This window comes from Anas platyrhynchos, chromosome 16 (assembly GCF_047663525.1).
Source record: "Anas platyrhynchos isolate ZD024472 breed Pekin duck chromosome 16, IASCAAS_PekinDuck_T2T, whole genome shotgun sequence".
NCBI classification, from domain to species: domain Eukaryota; kingdom Metazoa; phylum Chordata; class Aves; order Anseriformes; family Anatidae; genus Anas; species Anas platyrhynchos.
In genome coordinates, this window is record NC_092602.1 from 7,307,131 (window position 1) to 7,325,658 (window position 18,528).

The 18,528-nt window shown below is 57.6% G+C and overlaps 1 protein-coding gene across 7 annotated transcripts in view; it reads left to right on the top strand.

Moving 5' to 3' along the window:
* SRRM4 (serine/arginine repetitive matrix 4) overlaps positions 1–18,528 on the top strand; it is a 70,234-nt gene that overhangs the window by 20,424 nt on the left and 31,282 nt on the right. For 5 of the 7 annotated variants that reach the window (XM_072024296.1, XM_072024294.1, XM_072024295.1 and 2 more), the window contains 4 exons: positions 2,627–2,808; positions 5,968–6,171; positions 7,468–7,670; positions 9,259–17,472. In XM_072024296.1, the coding sequence (XP_071880397.1) occupies positions 17,342–17,472 (131 nt within the window). In that variant the 5' untranslated portion in view covers positions 2,627–2,808; positions 5,968–6,171; positions 7,468–7,670; positions 9,259–17,341. Of the gene's footprint in view, positions 1–2,626; positions 2,809–4,858; positions 5,020–5,590; positions 5,686–5,967; positions 6,172–7,467; positions 7,671–9,258; positions 17,473–18,528 lie in introns of all 7 variants that reach the window. The other 2 variants (XM_027469888.3, XM_072024293.1) reach the window with 2 other exon arrangements.

Consider the following 18,528-nt stretch of genomic DNA (forward strand, 5'->3'; position numbering starts at 1 on the left):
GTTTCAGAAAAGAAAAGAGAAAAAAGCCCTTGCAGTGCGATTGGAATGGGAGAAGCGGAGTGTGTGGTGTTATCTGGAGAAGGGCTGACGCCGTGCCCACGTGGAGGTGAACGTGCACCGATCTGTTCCCAATCCTGCAGCAGCCGAGGGTCGAGTCAGAAGCCTTCGGGAGGCGTGGGCGGCTTGGGGCAGGCAGATGGCCTGCTTTCAGCTGGAATAGAGTTAATTTTCCTCCTAAAAATGGGTTAAACCACAACAGCAGGTTCCCTCGGCTCCTGCCCTGGGGCTGTGGAGGAGAGGAGCTCTGTGGGTCCCACATGCTGAACCCGGAGCTGCCGGGCAGTGCAGGCACTGAGCTGCTCTCCCGTCTTCTTGGAGAATGGTCAATGAAGGTTTTGTGGGAGGTTAGGTAATGATTGACCTTGCAGGAACGGGCCTTATTAAAACACGGGGGCAGCTTATCTTGCAGCCAGGTCAGGCTGTGTTGATGGTATCGCTGCTGTCAGAAATTTATACTTCCCTCCGGTCAGGAAGTCTTCAGCTCTGCCTCGTTGTGCCCCAGCTGCAGACGTAGACCTGGGTCTGGGCTGTTTTCCTGCGGGGCATCTCCCCCTCCATCAGCCAGCCTGAGCTCACACCAGCACAGGGCTGGCTCCCAAAGCCCTCGTGGCTCTGCCCACGGACGTTCAGCCAGAACCACCCCATCTGCCTGAACCGGCAGAGCCCCGAGCCCCCAGACCCCACTGCCTGCGCACAGCAGCTGCAGGGAGGAGAGGCAGGGCTCTCTGCGATCCTCCGAGCCATGCAGATGAACCCACACCTAATTGCTTTTAAAAATTTCCTGTTGCCATGACGACTCCACAAGCGAGAGGCACTCCAGTGCTGTCTCTCCGCTCCCAGGTCTTGCATCGCCACCAGGAAGCCGTGTGTGTACCTGTGGACGTACACACGTCTCTCTCCCAGCTTTCAGAGGTGGTTCATAATCCCCTTGGAGCGTGAGCAGAATCCCTTCTGAGCCGGGGAAGGGGTTACTTGAAAGGTCTCATAATAAGGTTAAGGAAAGGCCAGCAGGCGCTCACCCTGCTGCTGAGCTCTTCACTAGCTAAATTTAGTCACTTGAGTCATTACTGAGTCAGCAAATTGGGGGCAGGAAATCTTGATTTCGCTCTTCTTCCTTTTTCATCAGCAATACACCCGAGGCAGGCTCTAAGGCTGGTTTCTCTTCTAATCCAGCACGTTACCTGCCCGCGGTGCTTTCCCCTGGAGCATCTTTGAGCCTGTCCAGAAGAAGAGCTCCTTTCTCCTCTGCTGCAGCCACCTGCCCTGACAAGTGGCCTGTCCTCAGGGAAGCAGCGTCGTTTCCAATCTGAGATGAGGAAAGCTGGGTCCAGTTGGCTTTGTCTCTTGCTGTAGTTGCTGGGCTGGGGGCAGGTATTGCATCCCCTGGAGCTGCTTGGAGAGGAGTGAAACCCCATCCAGCTGCTCTTCTTCCAACTCTCCGTGCCTGGAGTGCCACAGCAGAGCTAGCAGCAGCAGGAGAGCTCTGAAAACCCCTTGTGAGTGCTAAAATAAGCAGCAGCAGGAGATCCAGACTTTCCATAGCCGCCCTGCACCATGCCCAAGCCTTGCCCAGGCTGGCCCATCTGTGCACTGTCCTGCTCGGCATGCGAGCTGACCAGAGCTCACCCAGCACGGACGTGACCTGGGAGGTAGGTGCCTGCAGCCAGCTGGCTCTTTCCATGGGACCTGCAGGCTTCGAGGTCACCAGGAGACTGTGACAGGGCCAGGTCAGAGCTCTGTGCCTGGTGGGACCCTGTCCTGGGCTGCAGCAGGTCAGCAGCTTATCCACGGCTGCCTCTGGAAAGCAAAGCCTGGAAGCGGAGCCCCTGTTGCTAGCTGATGGTATCAGTTCGTGTTAGGTCCCACTGAGTGCGGTTTTTACATAATTTGTTTCCCAGAATGAAGTGTTTTACAAATGCAGCATTTAATCACCTTGTAAAAAGGGATGAAAAAACTACCTCCTCCCCCTGGGGCTAGCAAACAGCTAAAAGGGAATCTGGAAAAGAGAGCCCTGTGTGGTGTTAGCTGGGCTGCAGAGCCCAGGCGGGCTGGTGTTGGTGCCTGCAGACAGCAAAGGGTTGGGCAGGGGGAATTCAGAGGGCCGAAGAGAAGAGCCCCTGCTGAAAATAGTGTGATCCATGTGGAGCTGCCCCCAGCTTCTTGCACAGGAGCTGGAGCCGCTCCCATTGCTTCAGCACACCGAGCCCCTTCTTGGGGGCTGTGATACCTTGCAGGGAGGGGGCAGTGTGGGTGCTGTGAGCCCAAAGCTCTGTAATGGTCCCCAAAAAATAGCTCTTCCCTTGGGCCTTGGTGCTCCCCTCACTTCTGTTTCTGGTGGAGGCCCCCCAGACTTGCCAATAGAAGTGTCTTCTCTTCCCCAGCTGAGGGTGGAGATAAATAACTGGCCCCTGGAGATAAATCAGTGGCTTGCTGGACAGTGAAGGGCGAAGCGAGCAGCGGGCGCTCTGTGCCCTGGTTTGGATGATGGTGTGGGGACACCGTGTGCTGCAGCCTGCATAGGGCTGGTGAGCTGCCACTCTGACTGTCATTTCTGTTTTGTTCACAGCAAGCAGAGGATGAAAAATCAGAGTAATGGCCGAGGAGACGATATCCACTTGACTTTTCTTGCCCACGGCGTGAGTGATTAATCTATCGAAGGCATTGCAGCGGAGTGAGACCACAAGGTTAGGCAGCCCGAAGCCTACGTGCTCCAGGAGCTGAGGATGCTGCTGGACCGGCAGCCACAAGGTGAGTTCCTCCTCCCCTCGCCCTGCTCTGCTTTTGATCTGCTTCCAGGAGGGGAATTTTGTTCCCCTTTCCGAGCTGGTTCAGCCCAGGCTGGCAGAGCAGCAGGAGCCCTGCTGTAACTAATGAGATGTTTGCTGCTCGCTGCCTGACACTGCGGTAGGTACTCTGTGCTGTCTGAGACCTGTGATGATAAACCAAGCCTCCCGGAGGTGCAGTGCCTTCCCTTTGGTACGGGACTGTTGTCTGCTCGCTCTTATCCGATGGGATCTCTCCTCCGAGCTCTGCTTAAGCCTCTTCTGCAGCGCATGGAGCCACTGAGGTCTGAGAAGCGGTGTAAACCCAGAGCAGAGCTGCCTGCCAGCAGTCTGCTCCGGGGGCAGAGCGGGGCTGTGCGCCCGCAGTGGGGCTGCTGGATGTTCGTGGGGAAGGTCTGCGCTTTGCACTGTGGCTCTGGCAGATGCTGGAGGGGATTTTCCTACCAGACCAACGCGATTCCCCTCCTCACTGCCCAAGAACTGAGAACTCCCTGCTCGGAGCCAGCGCTGCCCCTTGTCTGCCCGTAGCTGTTTGGTGCCAGAGGTAACAAGCAGCTTGCAAGGACGCTTTTCTCCCTGGCTGGTGGTGCCTGTTTATTAAAGGCCCCTGTAAAGGAAAGGAAACACGATCTTGGCCTCCCTGTGCGGGAGCACGACCTTCCTGGGGCTCGGACACGTGTTGCTGGCGGGGGAGATGTTCTCTGCACACCTCGGTCTGAGACACCACCAAGGGTGGGCAGCGCAGCGCAGACTGATCAGGGGACGGGTGTCTGCCTCTCCCCTGTTATTTATTATGCTGTAAAAGCCAAGGTAATGTACATCAATAAATGCTGCGAGGGGTTTCATGCGTGTCAGCTGTGCATATTTTATGGAGCAGACGCTCTTGCAAGACAACAGGCTCCGTGAGTGAGAGGCTGGTGTGATTAATGCCGCAGCCTTCAGCCGGCTGCTCTTTCGCTTTGCTGCAACGCCAGGCTGATTGCCCAGAGTGCTCCATAAATGTGTGGTGGCAGGGAGCTTGGGAGAGAGGGGAAGGGGCCAGGAGAAAAGGCTCCGTGCCTCCTCTTGGGCTGCAAGTGCCATCCCCCGGGGAGGTGGGGAGCATCGTGGGGCTGTTTGGAGGAGACGCAGTAGGATGCGTGGGTGCCTCCGTACACTGTATTCTGGCACCTCCTGAGCTGGCCAGGAGGCTTCAGCCACGTGTGGCAGCGTCAAAGACGCTGATGGGAGATGTTCCTCCACCTCCTGTGAGATGTGCAGCCAGGTGAGAGGGGTCGATCCCACAAAGCCTTATGGCCATGCGGCCCGCTCATGGGGAAAGCTTTGGCAGGTGGACATCAAACTTGGCTGAATCAGGAGACACAAATCCTGGTGTCTGGGATTAGTGCAAGTAATTTGTTTTAGAGACAGTCAAATCCTTTTCCTGTAGGTACCTGCCTTTCACAGGAGATATTCTTCATCTCCAGGAGAGTTGCTCTGGTTGAATGGATCCAGCCCCTGTGGGGAGACGGTCTCCGTAGCTGCTAATCACTGGGTTTTGGGATTTCTTTTTCTTAACACTTGTAGGTGATTTGTTTCCTCCTCCTCCTTCCTTTTGTCTTTGTGCAACATCGCAGATCTGGGAAGGGCCGTCTGCTGGTTTGATTAATGGCCCCTTTCTGAAAAAGCAGCAGAGACAAATGTCCTTCTGAGCATCGCAAAGAGAAATGGGGAAACCGGCTGGCTAATCTTCAGCCATTATTTTGGAACCCAAACTCCTTCCCAGTATCAATTTAGCTATTATTTCACAACCTAATTAATCCTCGCTCAGGCAGCTCCAAGGGACTGGTGTTTAGATAATTAACAGCCCAAGGATTACCAAAAGTCTTGCTTTTGGATCCTGTTACTGCGCTTGCCTTCGAGGACACTCATGTTATCGTTCTGCTTACCAACTCCTTTCATCAATCCGTCTATTTTTTTTTTGACAATTAAGATCAAATAATTAGCCGTGGTGGATTTTGCTTACTTTCTTCCAGCTCAGTTCCAGTTTTGATATTAAAAAAAAAAAAAAAAAAAACACAGCTGAAGAACATTCGGTGATTTTGCAGCTGATTAGAGCCAAGCAGGGCGCGTCACTGCTCTTACCACCAGTACCTGGAGAAAGGAGGTCCTGTGTCACTGAAAAGCTGAGTGAGAGGTAGGAGAAAGATCCTAAAAGGAGAGGGGATGGGATCCCCCCACCCCGTTCCCTGCAGAGTCTCCTCTTGGCCCCTCCAGGGCCACCACCGCCCCGGGTGGCCGCGTGTCCCCGAGCTGCCAGGTGTGCTGGAGAGCTCTGCGCAGCAAAGCGGAGGCCGTGCTGCAGAGCGAGGCCGTGCTTAATGGACTTGAACTGCAGCAACAGATGATGGTGCCAAAGCCTTCGAGCGCTGCAATTCTTCATTAATTAGCCTGGAGTTCGCTTGCCCTCGTCTGAGGTCAGAGGAGCTGGTGTGGAGCTTGGCCTCCCAGCCCTTTTTCCCGATGAGGTGGAATTGGAAGGGTTTTTAGCCTTAACTTGGGGCTGAACTTGACTCGAGGGCTGCTCTGCTGGGCTTGGGTGGGTGGCTGGAGCTGTCCCTTCTGCTCCACGCTGGGGACAGTGCTGTCTGACTGCAGCATTAGGTCTCCCTGGGCTTGGGGCACAGGGTTTGCTGTCGGTAAGAAGTGCTGCAGAAGCAGTGCTCCTTCACCTGGAAGGAAACGAAGAAACCTTCCCTCTGCTTCAGTGACCAGGAGGGAAATACTCACAAAAGGAGACACCAGGAACTCCCCGCAGCACTAAATGGGGATTGCAGAGCTGACCCTGACTGCTGCCAGCACGGTAAGGACAAAGGAGGAACGGGGCAGAGGAGAGGCATGAGATGAATCGTTGCAGCCCTTCCCACCTAGGACACGGGTTGAGCTGCATCCCAAATGCTTTGGGGGCACTGGGGAATACCTCCCACCTCAGGCAGCTTGATGAAGAGAAGCTCTCAGCTTTCCATCAGTCATACGCTGGGTTTTTAGCTCCTTAAACGTTAGAGATTTCTTGAACGCAGGCTTGGCTTGCAAGCTTAATGTTTGCAGCTGTACGAAAGCAATCAATGTGTCCTTCTCTTGGCAGGATCTCGGGCCGTTTCCTTGGATCCCGAACTACCGATGCCCCTTCTTGGCACCCAGCTCACCCCGTGACACCCGCTGCTGTCCCCGTGCCAGCGAGGGGAGATTCCCAACCAAACCCTCATGGCGTGAAGAAGCAAAGAGGATTTTCAGCCCTCCCACCTAGCCGTGGGTCAGATGGCAGCTCCGTGTGCCCACCTCTGGCCAGGTGGGTGCTGTGGGTGCTGTGTTCCTCCCAAACGGGTCCTGTGCACGGCGCTCACCCCAGCACAGCGTGTGCTTCGCCTCCTCCGTGCCTCTGCCTCTCCTGTGGCCCTGGGCTTTGTAGTGCAGAGCACCAGGGAGGGGAACTGTGCTGGTCGGGGTGCCTTCTGTGAGGCAGCTCCTGCTTCTTCTTCCTGAACTGTTGTCTCAGGAAAAATGTCTCTTTTAACTGATCAAAGCCTCTCTGCTGGTCCTGGTCGTAATTGCTCCTTTTAGGAGATTTCTGCCTGCAGACAGACTTTGCTAACTTGCCTCAGAAAAGCTGCTGGTAACACGGGGAGTTTTCATCTTAAATTTCAAAGAGGTGAAACTTGGTCTCAGCCTTCTCTCCTGTTAAACGGAGGTCTCTGGCTGAAATCCTCGCTGTTCTTCTGGCTCTACAGAGCTGGTGGATGTCTGGAAGCGTCCTGCGGGCCTGGCTGGTTGGGAGAGGGCTGTTGGTCCCTGGCTGGGGATCAGCCCCATGTCCACCAGCACCATTGCTGTGGCTGAAGCCTGCTTTGGGTAGGCTGTAGGGCAAGTTCTGCCTGCTGAAACGGAGCTTGTGTTTGTCCTGTTCTCCTCAACTTTCTCCTGTGCTGCCTAATGGGGTCTGCTCACCCACGTGCTGCTCAGCGGGCTTTGGAGCCCTGCTTTGGAGGACAGGGAGCGCTGTCTAGCTTCGAGCAGAAAGAAACAATTCCTGCTCAGCTGTTTGAAGTAAGCAGCTTGTGGTTGTGTCTGGTAAATCTCTGCAGGCAAAACTCCTTGGTCTAGCACTTTGACTCCTAATTAAGTGCTTGCAGTGACGGCAGCTTGCCCTGCCTCCAGAAAAATTGTCCTTTCACCTATGCAGGCTCTCGCTTCCTTTGTAATGCCATGGTTTAAGGAGAGCCCTATGAAGTCTTGGCTCTGATAAAACCGAGAAAAGCAATTCTCTCTTTCCCCTGCTCTGTGAATAAAGTTCTCCAGAGCCCCTGGAGCCCTGGCTTCTTGGAAAGAAGGGGCTGTGGCAAGAGGGCTGCCCAGCAGGGAGGACGCCGTCTCCTCTCAATAGCAATGGAAGGGAGCAGCAGCTCCCCGGGGAGAGCAGAGGGGCTGATGGAAACGTCACTCGTGAGTTAGGGGTGGCTGCTGAGCCATGGCCCTGGCACACGCACCCCGGGGAGGTTGGTTTGGGGACGGCTGAGATGATTTTTTGCGGGGAGAGGCGTTCTTGTTGGTCTGGGTTTTAATGACTTGCCCCAATATTCTGTTTCAGCTGGACCAAGCATCTTCCTCTCCCGTGCTGACCTTTGCCGTGAGGTTGTGCGTGAAGAAATGTGCCAAAATGCCCTGTTGCCGTGGGAACCGAGGCCAAGAGAGGAGCGGGCAGCTTCTGCTAATTGCCACAGCTCCTTGACCTCAGCTGCAAACCCCGCTGCACGAAACCACCCCATGGAGCTCCAGCCCCATCCAGCCCAGGTACGCGCTGCCTGCAAACCGAGGGATAATGGGGGAGCCGGGCTTTCCTTTTCCCCTGCCTCTCGGTGCTGTCACAGCCTGCCCAGAGATAAAAGTCCGAATTCATGGCTCCGGCATCCCTGCAACCCCTGTCGCCCTGCTCACGCACGTGTGCCTGCACATTTGGGTTGAAAAGCAGGGCTGCAGCGAGATGCTGCATCGGCCCAGCCCTGCTCCCCGGGCTGGCCTGGCTTTATCTCCTTCCAATTAAATAAGCACAGATAGCGGGTTTAATAAGGCCCCGCGTATGAGAGCTTACTGATGATTCCATTTCCAACGTGTCGGGAATTACGAGGCAGCCTGCGAAGCAGAGGTGAGTGGGGACAGGCTTGGCAGCTAATTACTGTCCCCCGTGTCCCCCCGTGCTGCCACTGCAGCCGGCCGGGCCCCTAATTGCTCCCGGTACCCGACTGCATTTTGTTGCTGGTTGTGGCTAATTTGCAGATCTCGCCCGGCACTCAGCTGTTAGTGCTTCTCTGTCCCCTCCCCACACTCCTCTTCACCTCCCCCTCCTCGTTCCTCTTCACATTTATTAATGAAAACCTTATCTGTCTGTGCAGATAATGCCAGAAATAATTAGTACTCACCGAGGTCTGTCAGGCTCCTCTCCTCTCCCACCGCCCCCACCCCGTCCTCCTTCCTATTTATGGTTTCCCTTGCTGTTTGGCCAGGGCTGGGGCTGCTTCTTGGCTTTTGAAACCTTCCTCGCCCTGTGCAGCTTCGTTTCTTTCTCTTTCAAAGTTTTCTTTGCTCAGGGCAAACCTGGTGCACATGGGAAACTGCAGCCAGATACATAAATATGTCAATATTTATGTCCCATGGGTTTGATCTCGAGGCCTGGGGCTGCAGGTGCCTCTGGCCCCATCGCTGCTGGAAATAGGGAGCTGCTCCCCAAAAGCAAGGGCTAGGCTCGCATCTGCACCCGCTGTCCTTGGGTCAGGGTCCCGGCCCCGTTGCTGCCCTGCCAACGCTGTCCCCGCTCCTCTCACGCTCCTTTTTTATTACAGTTAGCATCATCTCGTGGCTTAAATCTTTCAGCCTGATAAAGGACGACAGCGCTCCTCGAGTGCCTGGGATGGCATAAATAATTCTGGTGCTGAGAGAGATTTACAGTGATATAAGTGTCAGGAGGGAGCCCAGTTTGTATTAATGGCCTTATTAGTTATGTTGCTGTAAAATACTGATACTCCAGTTGTTAAGCAGCCACGGTTTCGCTCTGCAGCATTAATTCAATAAATTGGGGCTTTTTGATATAAATCTTAGTCTGCTGAACCCCATTAGAGGATCCTTCATGATATGTCAGAGATCTTTAAATGGCTCTGACTGAGAGCGACCTGGGAATAAGGCAGCTTTTGGAGCGCGAGCGTAAGGCAGAGCCAGCGAGTGCCGCACCTCGACCCCTGCCTGCACCCAGTGGGATAAGGGTGCCAGGGAGAGCAGGGGGTGTCATGACACAGCTCTGGCTGCTTGGAGGCCTGCAGGCCACGTGGGGACTTTGGGTGGGATGTTTTTTTTTGCTCACCAGCTCAGAAACCACATCTCGCACCAGGTCTGGACGTCTCCTGTGAACCTGAGGTCGCCGTGGCTGTGTCCCTGGGGAGGTGAGGACAGCTTGAGGTCAGCCTCCGGCCCCAGGAGGAGAGGACAAGGGAGAAAAGTCTGGGACTGTGAGGTTGAAAGAGCTTATAGAAGGATAAGATGCCTACAGTGCCGCTCTGACCCTCGTCTGTGCCTCTTCCCTGCAGCCTCCCCATGGTTGCCTCTGCTCCGCTGCCACCGCACCTCTTCAGCACCCTGGGCCGAGGTAAGCCAAGAGGCAGGGCGCCTCTCCCCACTCTGTCTGACCCTTCTGTCCTTCTGTCCTTCTCCCTGCACCACCCCAGCATGTGTGCCCCTCTCCGCCTCCCCTCTGGCGGGGTTGCCCTCTCCTCTGTCGCCGTTTTGCAACTCTGCAAACTTTGTCCCAGCGATCCGCCGAGCGCGCGGGGAGGGAGGGAGCAGAGGAGGGGGGAGGTTCGCTGATAATTGAAAATAAATGGTGCATTCGATGAAATAAATGTTCTGCTGCAGCCGGCTCGCTGCGGCTGATTATTTATTTTTTCTTGCTGCTGTTTTTGAGGAGAGGAGGTGCCCGGGGAAGGGGGGCTGGAGGTAAAGGAATGTCACCCGCACGCAGACGGAGCTACCGGGCTGTCGTCCTCTTGCCTTCTGCTACAGAGTCCTGAGCCCCCAGCAGCTCTGCACCACCCCTAGCCTGTCCTCTGCCTCTGGGGAGCCCCTGCCATGGGTGACAGCACCCAGCTGCTTGTGCCAAGAGAAAGCAGCAGCCTACACCCCAAAATGGGGCCAGGCCGGGGGTCCTGGCACCAGGCTGTGCTCCGCCCCCTTGACGCCCAAGGCAGCAGGGAAGGTTCTTACGCCTTGATGAGACTTATCCGGGATTATTATTCAGCTGCTAATTAATCTTGAGACTGATGTAAAGGCTTTGGGCTGCTGGTTGAAGATCAAGCAGATGATTTCTGGTCTAGTCACCAAAAGAGGGACTGTGAAGAGCATTACGTTGCCCTCCCCGGGCAGCTGAGCCCTCCCTGGCCTTTCTGGAGCTTTTGCAGCCCAACATGACCAGCTGCTGGTGGGTACTGGGCCTACCCCAGTACCAGTCAGGGCTAGCAGCCTGGCCGAGCGAGCCAGAGCCTCCCCTTTTCTTCCCTTGCAAGTATTTTCACCTTACCTATCTTGTTCGACTGCACCCTCATCACAGCGCTGAGCAACAGCTCCAACGTCTCGTTTCCCCAAATTCTGGTCATCCTGAAGCGAGCACCATCAGCCAGGAGCAGCTTGGAGCTGGAGAGCGTGGGCTGAGAGGCAGCCCCAGCCTCTTTAACCAGCGACCAGCTGTTAAATCTCAGCAGCCCGTCCCCAGCAGTGGTAACCCCAAGCACGCAGCCTGCTGGCCCTCTGCATGTTTGGTTTTTAAGCTGCCCGGATTCGTGGTGCTCCGCTTGTGGCATCGTCCATCACTGCCGGGGCCGTGCAGGGAGGTGAAGCTCATCTCTCTCGCTACCACCGCACCTGAGCAGGGAGCCTTGGCGTTATCTCCCCAGAAGTCGCCTTCGAGTACAATTCAATTTCTTTCTCATTTCTTTTCAAGTGCCTGGGACTGGGGGCTTGTGTCACGGAGCTGTAATGGTTCAGAGCTGTGTAAATAGCCAGCAACTCTGAAGGCAACAGGCACAGAGGTGACAGCGGCATCGCGTGGGCGTCTGTTACTGGTCCTGCTGGAGCTGAGCTGGGTTGGATCCTCGGGTGCTGCCTGGGCCCCATCGGGGTGGGGACCTTGGTGTCCCTTGGGATGGAGCAGGTCAGGGCTGGGGGGGGTGACACCAGCCCCAGCCCCTGGACAGCTCCACGCTGCTGGCAGCCCTATGGGGAGGGTATCTCATAGCTGCACTACCAGCCTGTAATGCTGTTAGGGTCTGTAAATCTGCTCTTAAGAATTTATGGGGTAAATATTCCCGCACCATATTAAAGACACAACTCACAGGCACCCGCACGCAGCCGCCTGGCTGGGCAGGAGCACGCGGCGATCTCAGGGGACGGAGCGGCAGCGGCTGCCAAAATCTTTGGGAAGTGTTATTTTGGGGTCTGCCCCCTCCTGCTCCTAATACCGCAGCACCCCGGCCCCCCCCCCCCCACCCTGCCTTGCCTCGTCCCCAGCCGCGGTGACAGTATTTACAGCTGGAGCGTGCCAGGCCTAATTGCTAATCAGCTCCAGGCAATCAATTCATCTCCCTGTCGCCTCCTCGGGGAGGGGCCGCCTGGCGGAGCTGAAGGTGACTCCTGCAGGAGTTAAGATTAAGATTTTAAAAATACCAGGCGCTAATCAGCACCACTTCGTTAGCAGAGCTGGGGGCTTGGCTGTGCTCGGGGGGGACCAGGCAGGTGCCCGTGCCTGTGGCTGGGCTCTGTGGGCACCTCTGGGGCATGGCCCCCTCTGGGGAGCTCGCAAATAAAAGCCGTGGAGGGGTTTTAAACACAAAATGCCCTTTTCTTTTATTTTATTTCATTTCTTCCTTAAAACGCCTGCTGTTGCCCAGGCTGCTTGGGAAGGAGTTACTGCACCGCGGTGCTCGCTCTGATGCTGTGCAGTGCTCAGCCCGGGCTCTGCCAGGGGTGGAGAAGCCCCGTGGTAATTTGGGGTTTGGGAGGGAAGCGAGCATCCCACCTGCTGCACACAAACCCGCCCTCCCTCCCTTATTGACTAAATGCTGGAACCGAGGGGAGATTTTTCCCCTCTCATGAAGTGGGAGCAGGGCCGGTGCTTAACGGAGCTCCTGGAAAGTGCCAGCTGCCAGGTTTTGGGGATGGAGGAACCCAAGCAAAGCAGAGCGGCTCTGGTGGTGGAGGGACGCTGATTCCCAGCTCGTAATTAAATTAAGAGAGAGAGACGAGATCAAAAGGGGGCTGTATTAAAGAATAAATCAGGCTCAGGGTGCGGAGCCCCTTCCTTTAATTACCGCGTGGATGTGTAACGGCGAGGGACTCCATCAATCACCAAGGAAAGGAAAGGTGTCGAGCGGAGAGAAGCCTTCCCTGGGTTAATTACTGCTAACGAGGGGCAGGAAGCTGGGCAGAGGACACCCACGCCGTGCTCTGTGGCACTGCCTGCAGCTCCCCTGCACTCACAGCCACCAAAACCAGCTCCAGAAGAGCAGCGGGTCACCCTCGGGCTTAAACCCCCTAGTGAGGAGCATCAGTGTGAGCGGGTGATGTCCACCGAGCCGCTCAAAAGCCGTCCTGAGGGAAGGACACGTCTGGATTTTCTGCTCGGTTGCTGTTTACAGGGGATGTCGGGGGCTGCGGGCTCCGCCGTCGGCAGCGCCGGCCCAGCCGGGTTGGCACAGCCCCGTTTGGGGCATAATTAATTCTCTTTTGATCATCTGCCGTGTAAATCATCAGTGGCCAGGAGTTAATCACGCGTATGAAATGAATCCTGCTCCTGCCTTAATGAGCACCCAATCGTGACCAGCATCTGTTTACTCCCCGCACTTTCATCTCCTCTAGAGTGTGAACAATTAATTGTAGCCAATAATCTCCTTTTTATTCCATTAAAAAAAATCTGAGAGCGAAGAGCCTGCGCCCCGTGCTCCTGCTCCCCACGTAGCCCCCTTGGCTTTGTTCTTTCACTCCCATCAATAAACGCGTTGTGGGAGCAACCCAGGGGCTGCCCAGCGAGGACGGGGCCGTGTCACCGCCACCAGGACCCGGTGCTGAGCCCAAGCAGACCCGGCGTGGTTGGACACAGAGGCACTGCTGGGAGCTTTTAAAAACCCGAGCACCCCAAGCAGCTGAGGACAAACACCAGGAGCTTGTGGCTTTGCTCCCCAGGGTGGCCGTCCCTGTCCTTGTCACTTCTTGCCCAACGTCCCCCGTGCTGCTGGCAGCTGGCAGGGCTTGACCACGGAGGTGAGGTGAGATGGGGCTCTTGGTCCAGCTTCTAAGGAGAGGGCAGTGTCAGCAAGATTTGGGGCTCCTGGACACGTCCCCTGCTGCGTTGGCTCCCACGGCGTACTCGGCCGTAATTTAGCCTGGTTTAATTGACGTCCAAATTAGCCCTCGTCGAACAGCGCCGCAGCTGCATTCAAAAATATTTAAAATTACGGCACAGCAAAACATTTTCACATTTCATTAGCGCGTCTTAATGGGAAGTGTCCGTGCCCCAAATTCTCCAGTTGTTCTCAGCAATTGAAGCTCTCATGGCAGAGGCTGCGCTCTTGCCAAGCGTTGCACGATGCCGGCACGGGCACAGCGGTGCCGAGACACCGCCGGGGAAGAAAGGGAAGGAAAAGCAGCAGCATAAACGGGCTGCTCCTGGTCTGAAGTGGGCACCTCTGCCTTCCAGGGGCTGGCCCGTCCTCACCGGTGCCTGACTTCATCCCTGCTGCTCTGAGCTCATCTCCAGCACCCCCCGGCCCTGGGGACCCCCCCCCAGCCCCTTGGCTCAGCCACCTGTGAGCCGGGGACACGTCCCCACGCCACCCAGCATGCCTCCTGTCCCTGTCCTCCTTTTCTCCCCATGTCATTGGCATTCAGCTCTCCTGTTTATTCAATTAGCGCATTTCTGCTTAATTATCTGATTAATCTGAACATGTCTAATTGCTACATTAGCGGGGCGGGGGTGCCTGTCCCCCCCCTGCAGTGCACAAGGCCTCAGTCAAAGGAGCCGCAGCGGGAGCCAGGAGCGGCTGCGTCCTGTCCTGCATGGGCCACGGGCACTTTCCTTTCCCAGCCTGGATGGGAATTGTCTCGGACAGGCGCTGGGAGAAAGCCTGCCCCAAATCTTGGCTGATGTCCCCAGGGGAAGGAGGGATGGGACAGGACGGGATGGGATGGGATGGAAGGGCAGGTCCCAGCACCACCACCCCATCTCCAAGCCCTGGGTACTGCTGGTGCCGTCCCGGTGCTGAAGGCTGGGTGCTGCCAGCTGCCAAAATTGCTGCTGAAATTTCCACCTTCCCACGTTTGCTGGGCAGCCCTCCTATTTCAAGGAAAGAGGGCTTTTTTTCCCTTCCCTGTTCTCCCTCTCCCCCAGAGCCTCATCCTTGGCTGTCCCCAGCTGTGGGTACAGCAGAGGGACCTGGCGGTGTGTGCAGCTCTGCCCAGGAGCCTCTCAAGGGGGGAAAACCTTCCATAAAATGGAGGTTTCCAAAGGGAAAGATGAATGCATATGAGGGATAGACCCCACGAAGTGCTGCAGCCTCAGCACAGGGCCAAAATCCCCCCCCCTGCCGACTGGGGCTGGGTTAGTGGAGGGAATAATTGGTAGGTGCTTCTGAAGCGTAATGAGTCGAGGGCGCTTGCAGCTTTTGTTTATTGACTCTCGAGATCTAATGAATACTTCCAAAGGTAATTATTGATTTTCTGCATTTGCAGGAAGCCTGCTTGGCTGGGGGATGAAGTGGAGATGGAAATGGGGAGGTTTTGTGCAAGACCAAGCTCTGTTTCTTCCTCTGGCCTCGTGTCACTGAAGCATCTTTGCCGTGGGGGCAATGGGGCATGGAGGTGTGGGTCGAGGTGCCAGGATGGTGCCATGGCAGTGGGGTCACTGCACCAGCACTGTCCTGGCCATGGGGACATGGGGACATGGGGTCAGGCCTGGGTCTGCTTCCCTGGGGATTCAGGAACCCCAAGCACCGTGGGCACAGAGCAGCAGGTGCTCAGCACCCACTGGGGTTCTGCGGCACGTCGCACACTGAGCAAATAATCCAAACCCAAGGGAAAATTCAACGTTTATAGAAAAATCTTTGTCCGGCTCCAGGCCAAACCCAGCTCTCTTCTCTCTCTAGAAGGGGGGAAGAGATTAAAATGTAATCCTGGGTAAACACATTTTCTGCTTCCCGTCCCCGGGGGCACCTCTCAGCACGCACGGAGCCACCCCACTGCTCGCTCCTGTCGAGGGCCCCGGGCAGGCTTCACCCGCGGTGGGGGCAGCTTCTGCTGCTGCTCACCCCAGATCTAAACTAGGGAGGTTAACCCTTTGGATTTGGGGGAGGAAAAAGGGGGACTAAGCATCACCGGGGGATGGCACGGGGCTGGCAGCCGTGCCGGTGCCACCGCCGTGCTTTTTGCGGGTGTCTTGCGCCGCTTTCCCCGGCTGTTTATTTAGGAGGCGATTTATTGCAGCGCCGTTGCTGTACGGCGGGGAGGCGCATCCCTTGGAGCCTCCGTTAAGGGAGCCAATTGCTTAATTGGCTGCCGATGTCCCCGCGAGGTACGCCAGGAGAGGTTTCACCTCGTAGCGATCGCTGCCTCCCCCCTGCTCACACGCCACCCGCGCTGCCGATTTAATAGCGCAAACATTTGTTATTCCTCCCATTCAGCAGCCAGATCGGGGGTGTTCGGAGCAGCTCCAGGTGTGGGCTGGGCTTTGGGGGACAACAGGGGACAGCCGGGCTCGTTTGGGGCCAGGTGGCCTGGGGATTAGAGGAGAGAAGGGCCAGGCGGGCTGGAAGCGTTGCGTGGTGCCGTGGGGCCTCGGCTGCAGCTGGCGGTGGCTGCACTCATCCTGCAGAGCTGGGAGCTGGTGCTGGGCTGGGTTTTGGGGTAACGAGCTGCATTTATGGGGGGGGATCAGCATCAGGCTGGGATCCTTCCCCCCTTGCTCCAGCATCCCCACCGGCAGCACCAAAGGAGCCCCAGGGGCACCAGCTGGGTGTGAAGCTGTCCCCATAGGACAAGGTCAGCTCTCTGCCCGTGCAGATGCTGTCCGAACCCCTCGGGCTTTCCAGGTGGAGCTGGCTGTGTTTTACAAAGCCCTGCTGGACCTCTGCCTGACTCTGCTGCTGCTGAGGTTTTAGGGTTTTAGGCTTGCTGCTCTCCGTGCAGGGCCGCAGCCCTGGGCTCTGGGTACAGAAAGCAAAAAGCAGCGGGGCTGGAGGATGTCAGACAGGCAACGCCCTGCTACCTCCTGCTAATTTTGCATCCATCGCAAGGAGGTGATCAAGTTTGCCGTGGTTTTCCCTCCTTCCTCAGCTCCCGCTGCCTATTGTTCCTGGCTCTGCCATCCCCAGCTGCTTACATAAAGCAGCACGCGGCGAGCCGAGGCACAATAGCGAGCGCCTCCGCCACCCAAGGTCACCGCCTCTCACTTGTGCTCCCAAGCACCGGCTCCGAGAAGCATTTTCTCCCAGAAACAGCTTTATTGGGCTCGGTGCAAGAAGCTGGGGGGATCATGCTGCTGCACTTGCCCCAGCCCAGGTGCCCCGGTGGCGAGGAGGGGTTGGATCCTGCCCCGGCTGCTGAGCCCTTGGTTTTGGAGCCGCTTTGGGTTTCCCTCCCTGCTGCTGCCCCAGAGCTGGGGCTGAGAAGCAGCAAAGCCCAGCCCTGCCCCTCCACCTCGCTGTTAAATGGGAGAGGATGGAGGGGGAGGAAAAGAAGAGTTTGTTTCCCAAATCCCTTCCCTGTGCAGATCCCCGTGTGGACCAGATACAGAAAGCTCCCCGTGGCTTTCTGCTGCTTTTCCTCTTGGTGATCCGAGCTGGTGCCTATATTTTTTTTTTCAGTGAGCAGCTGGGAGAGGGCAAAACCAGAGGCTGAACCCAGCCAGAGAGGAGATGCTCCTGGGGAGCACCCCTGGACCGGGAGCCCCGGGCTGGTCACCATGGGGCCCATTTGGGTAATAAAACGGGCGATGTACTTGGGTGGAGACCATCCTGGGGCTCCCGGTCCAGGGATGCTCCGGATCCAGGATGCTTCCGATCCAGGGATGCTCCTGGTGAGATGCTCCTGGTCCAGGGATGCTCCTGGTTCAGGGATGCTCCGGATCCAGGATGCTGCAGCCCCGGCGATGCTCTGGGTCCGGGGCTGCTCCCGGCGGAGCAGCTGCGGGAGGCGGCACCGGGGAGGGGACGGCGGCGGGGCCCGGCCCCATTCCCCGCCTCGCAGCCACAAAACGGGAGCCGGGAGCGGCTCGGCCCCACACGCCCCCCGCCAGCCGCGCCGAACCGGGCTAACCCCGAGCCGCAGCAGCCCCGGGCACCCCAACCTGAGCCGTGCGGGGCCGGGAGGGATGTAACAGCGATCAGCACCGCGGAGAGCGGCGGAGCGGAGCCGTGCCGAGCCGTGCCGGGGCCATGGCCAGCGTGCAGCAGGGCGAGAAGCAGCTCTTCGAGAAGTTCTGGCGAGGAACCTTCAAAGCCGTGGCCACGCCGCGCCCCGAGAGCATCATCGTGGCCAGCATCACCGCCCGCAAGCCGCTGCCCAGGTAAGGGCTCGGGGAACCACCCCCCAAGGCTCAGCACCGCCACCGGGCTCTGCCCCCAAATCCCTGCTGGTTCCCCTCCTTCTGCCGCCCCCGAGGGGCTCACTTAGGGGTTGGGGTCCCAAGGGACCCCCGCGCGCAGGGCTGGGGGATCCCTCCCCGGGCTGATGCACGCTCGGGAAACTTTGGCTGCCTCCGAGCAGGGGGCTGGAAAGCTCTTGCTGGGCTATAGGGTGAAAGGGGGAAACTGGGGGGGGTCACCAGGCACAAAGCGGGGGCGCCCCCAGCCCCACCGTGCAGCCCCTGGGGTGTGCGTCCCGCTGGCTTGGTCCCTGCGGCACCCGGACCCCACGGGAAGGTGACCCGGGGGGGGGCAGCCACTAGGGACGGGGTGAGGGGACACAATGACACCCCCAGGACTCGTAGCCCAGGGGCTGTGGCCACCCCTGTGCTCAGCCCCTGCCTTGCCAGGCGTGCGGTTGGGGCAAAAACCTGCAGAAAAAGGCAAGGGGGCAGCGGTGCCCAGCCGGTACCCAGCAGGGCCATCGGATGCGCCAGGACCCGTGCGGCTTCTTCACGACAGCGCCTTCCCGGCTTGGGAGCACCCGAATTTGTCTTGTTGGCTGCCTGATGGTGTTAAAAGCCGTCCTCTCGGCATTGTTTTCCCAAGGGACTGAGCCAGGCTTCTGCCTCCTGGGGCTGCTCGGGTTGGGAAACTGGGAACCGGCACTGGGAACTGGGAAAGGCTCGGAGCTGGGCGCCTGCTCTGCACCCCTCCGAAAGCCCACTCTGGTTTTCCCGAAGGCTTCACGGCAACACCGATCCCATCGGCCTCGTGGCCCCGAGAGCACGCCGGGCTAATTTAGGAGCAAATCCCCTAAAGCCGAGCGGCACCGGGGGCAGGTGGGGAGGCCAGGTAGCCCGGCGAGGCGCTGCGGTGACCAGCTGGCTCTCTGTTTGCTCCCACACTTGACAGCCGTGGGGCAGCAGGGCTTTTCCTCTCGCAGAATGGGATTTTCCTCCTTCCAGCTGGCCCCGCAGCCCCCCTGGGAGGCTCCG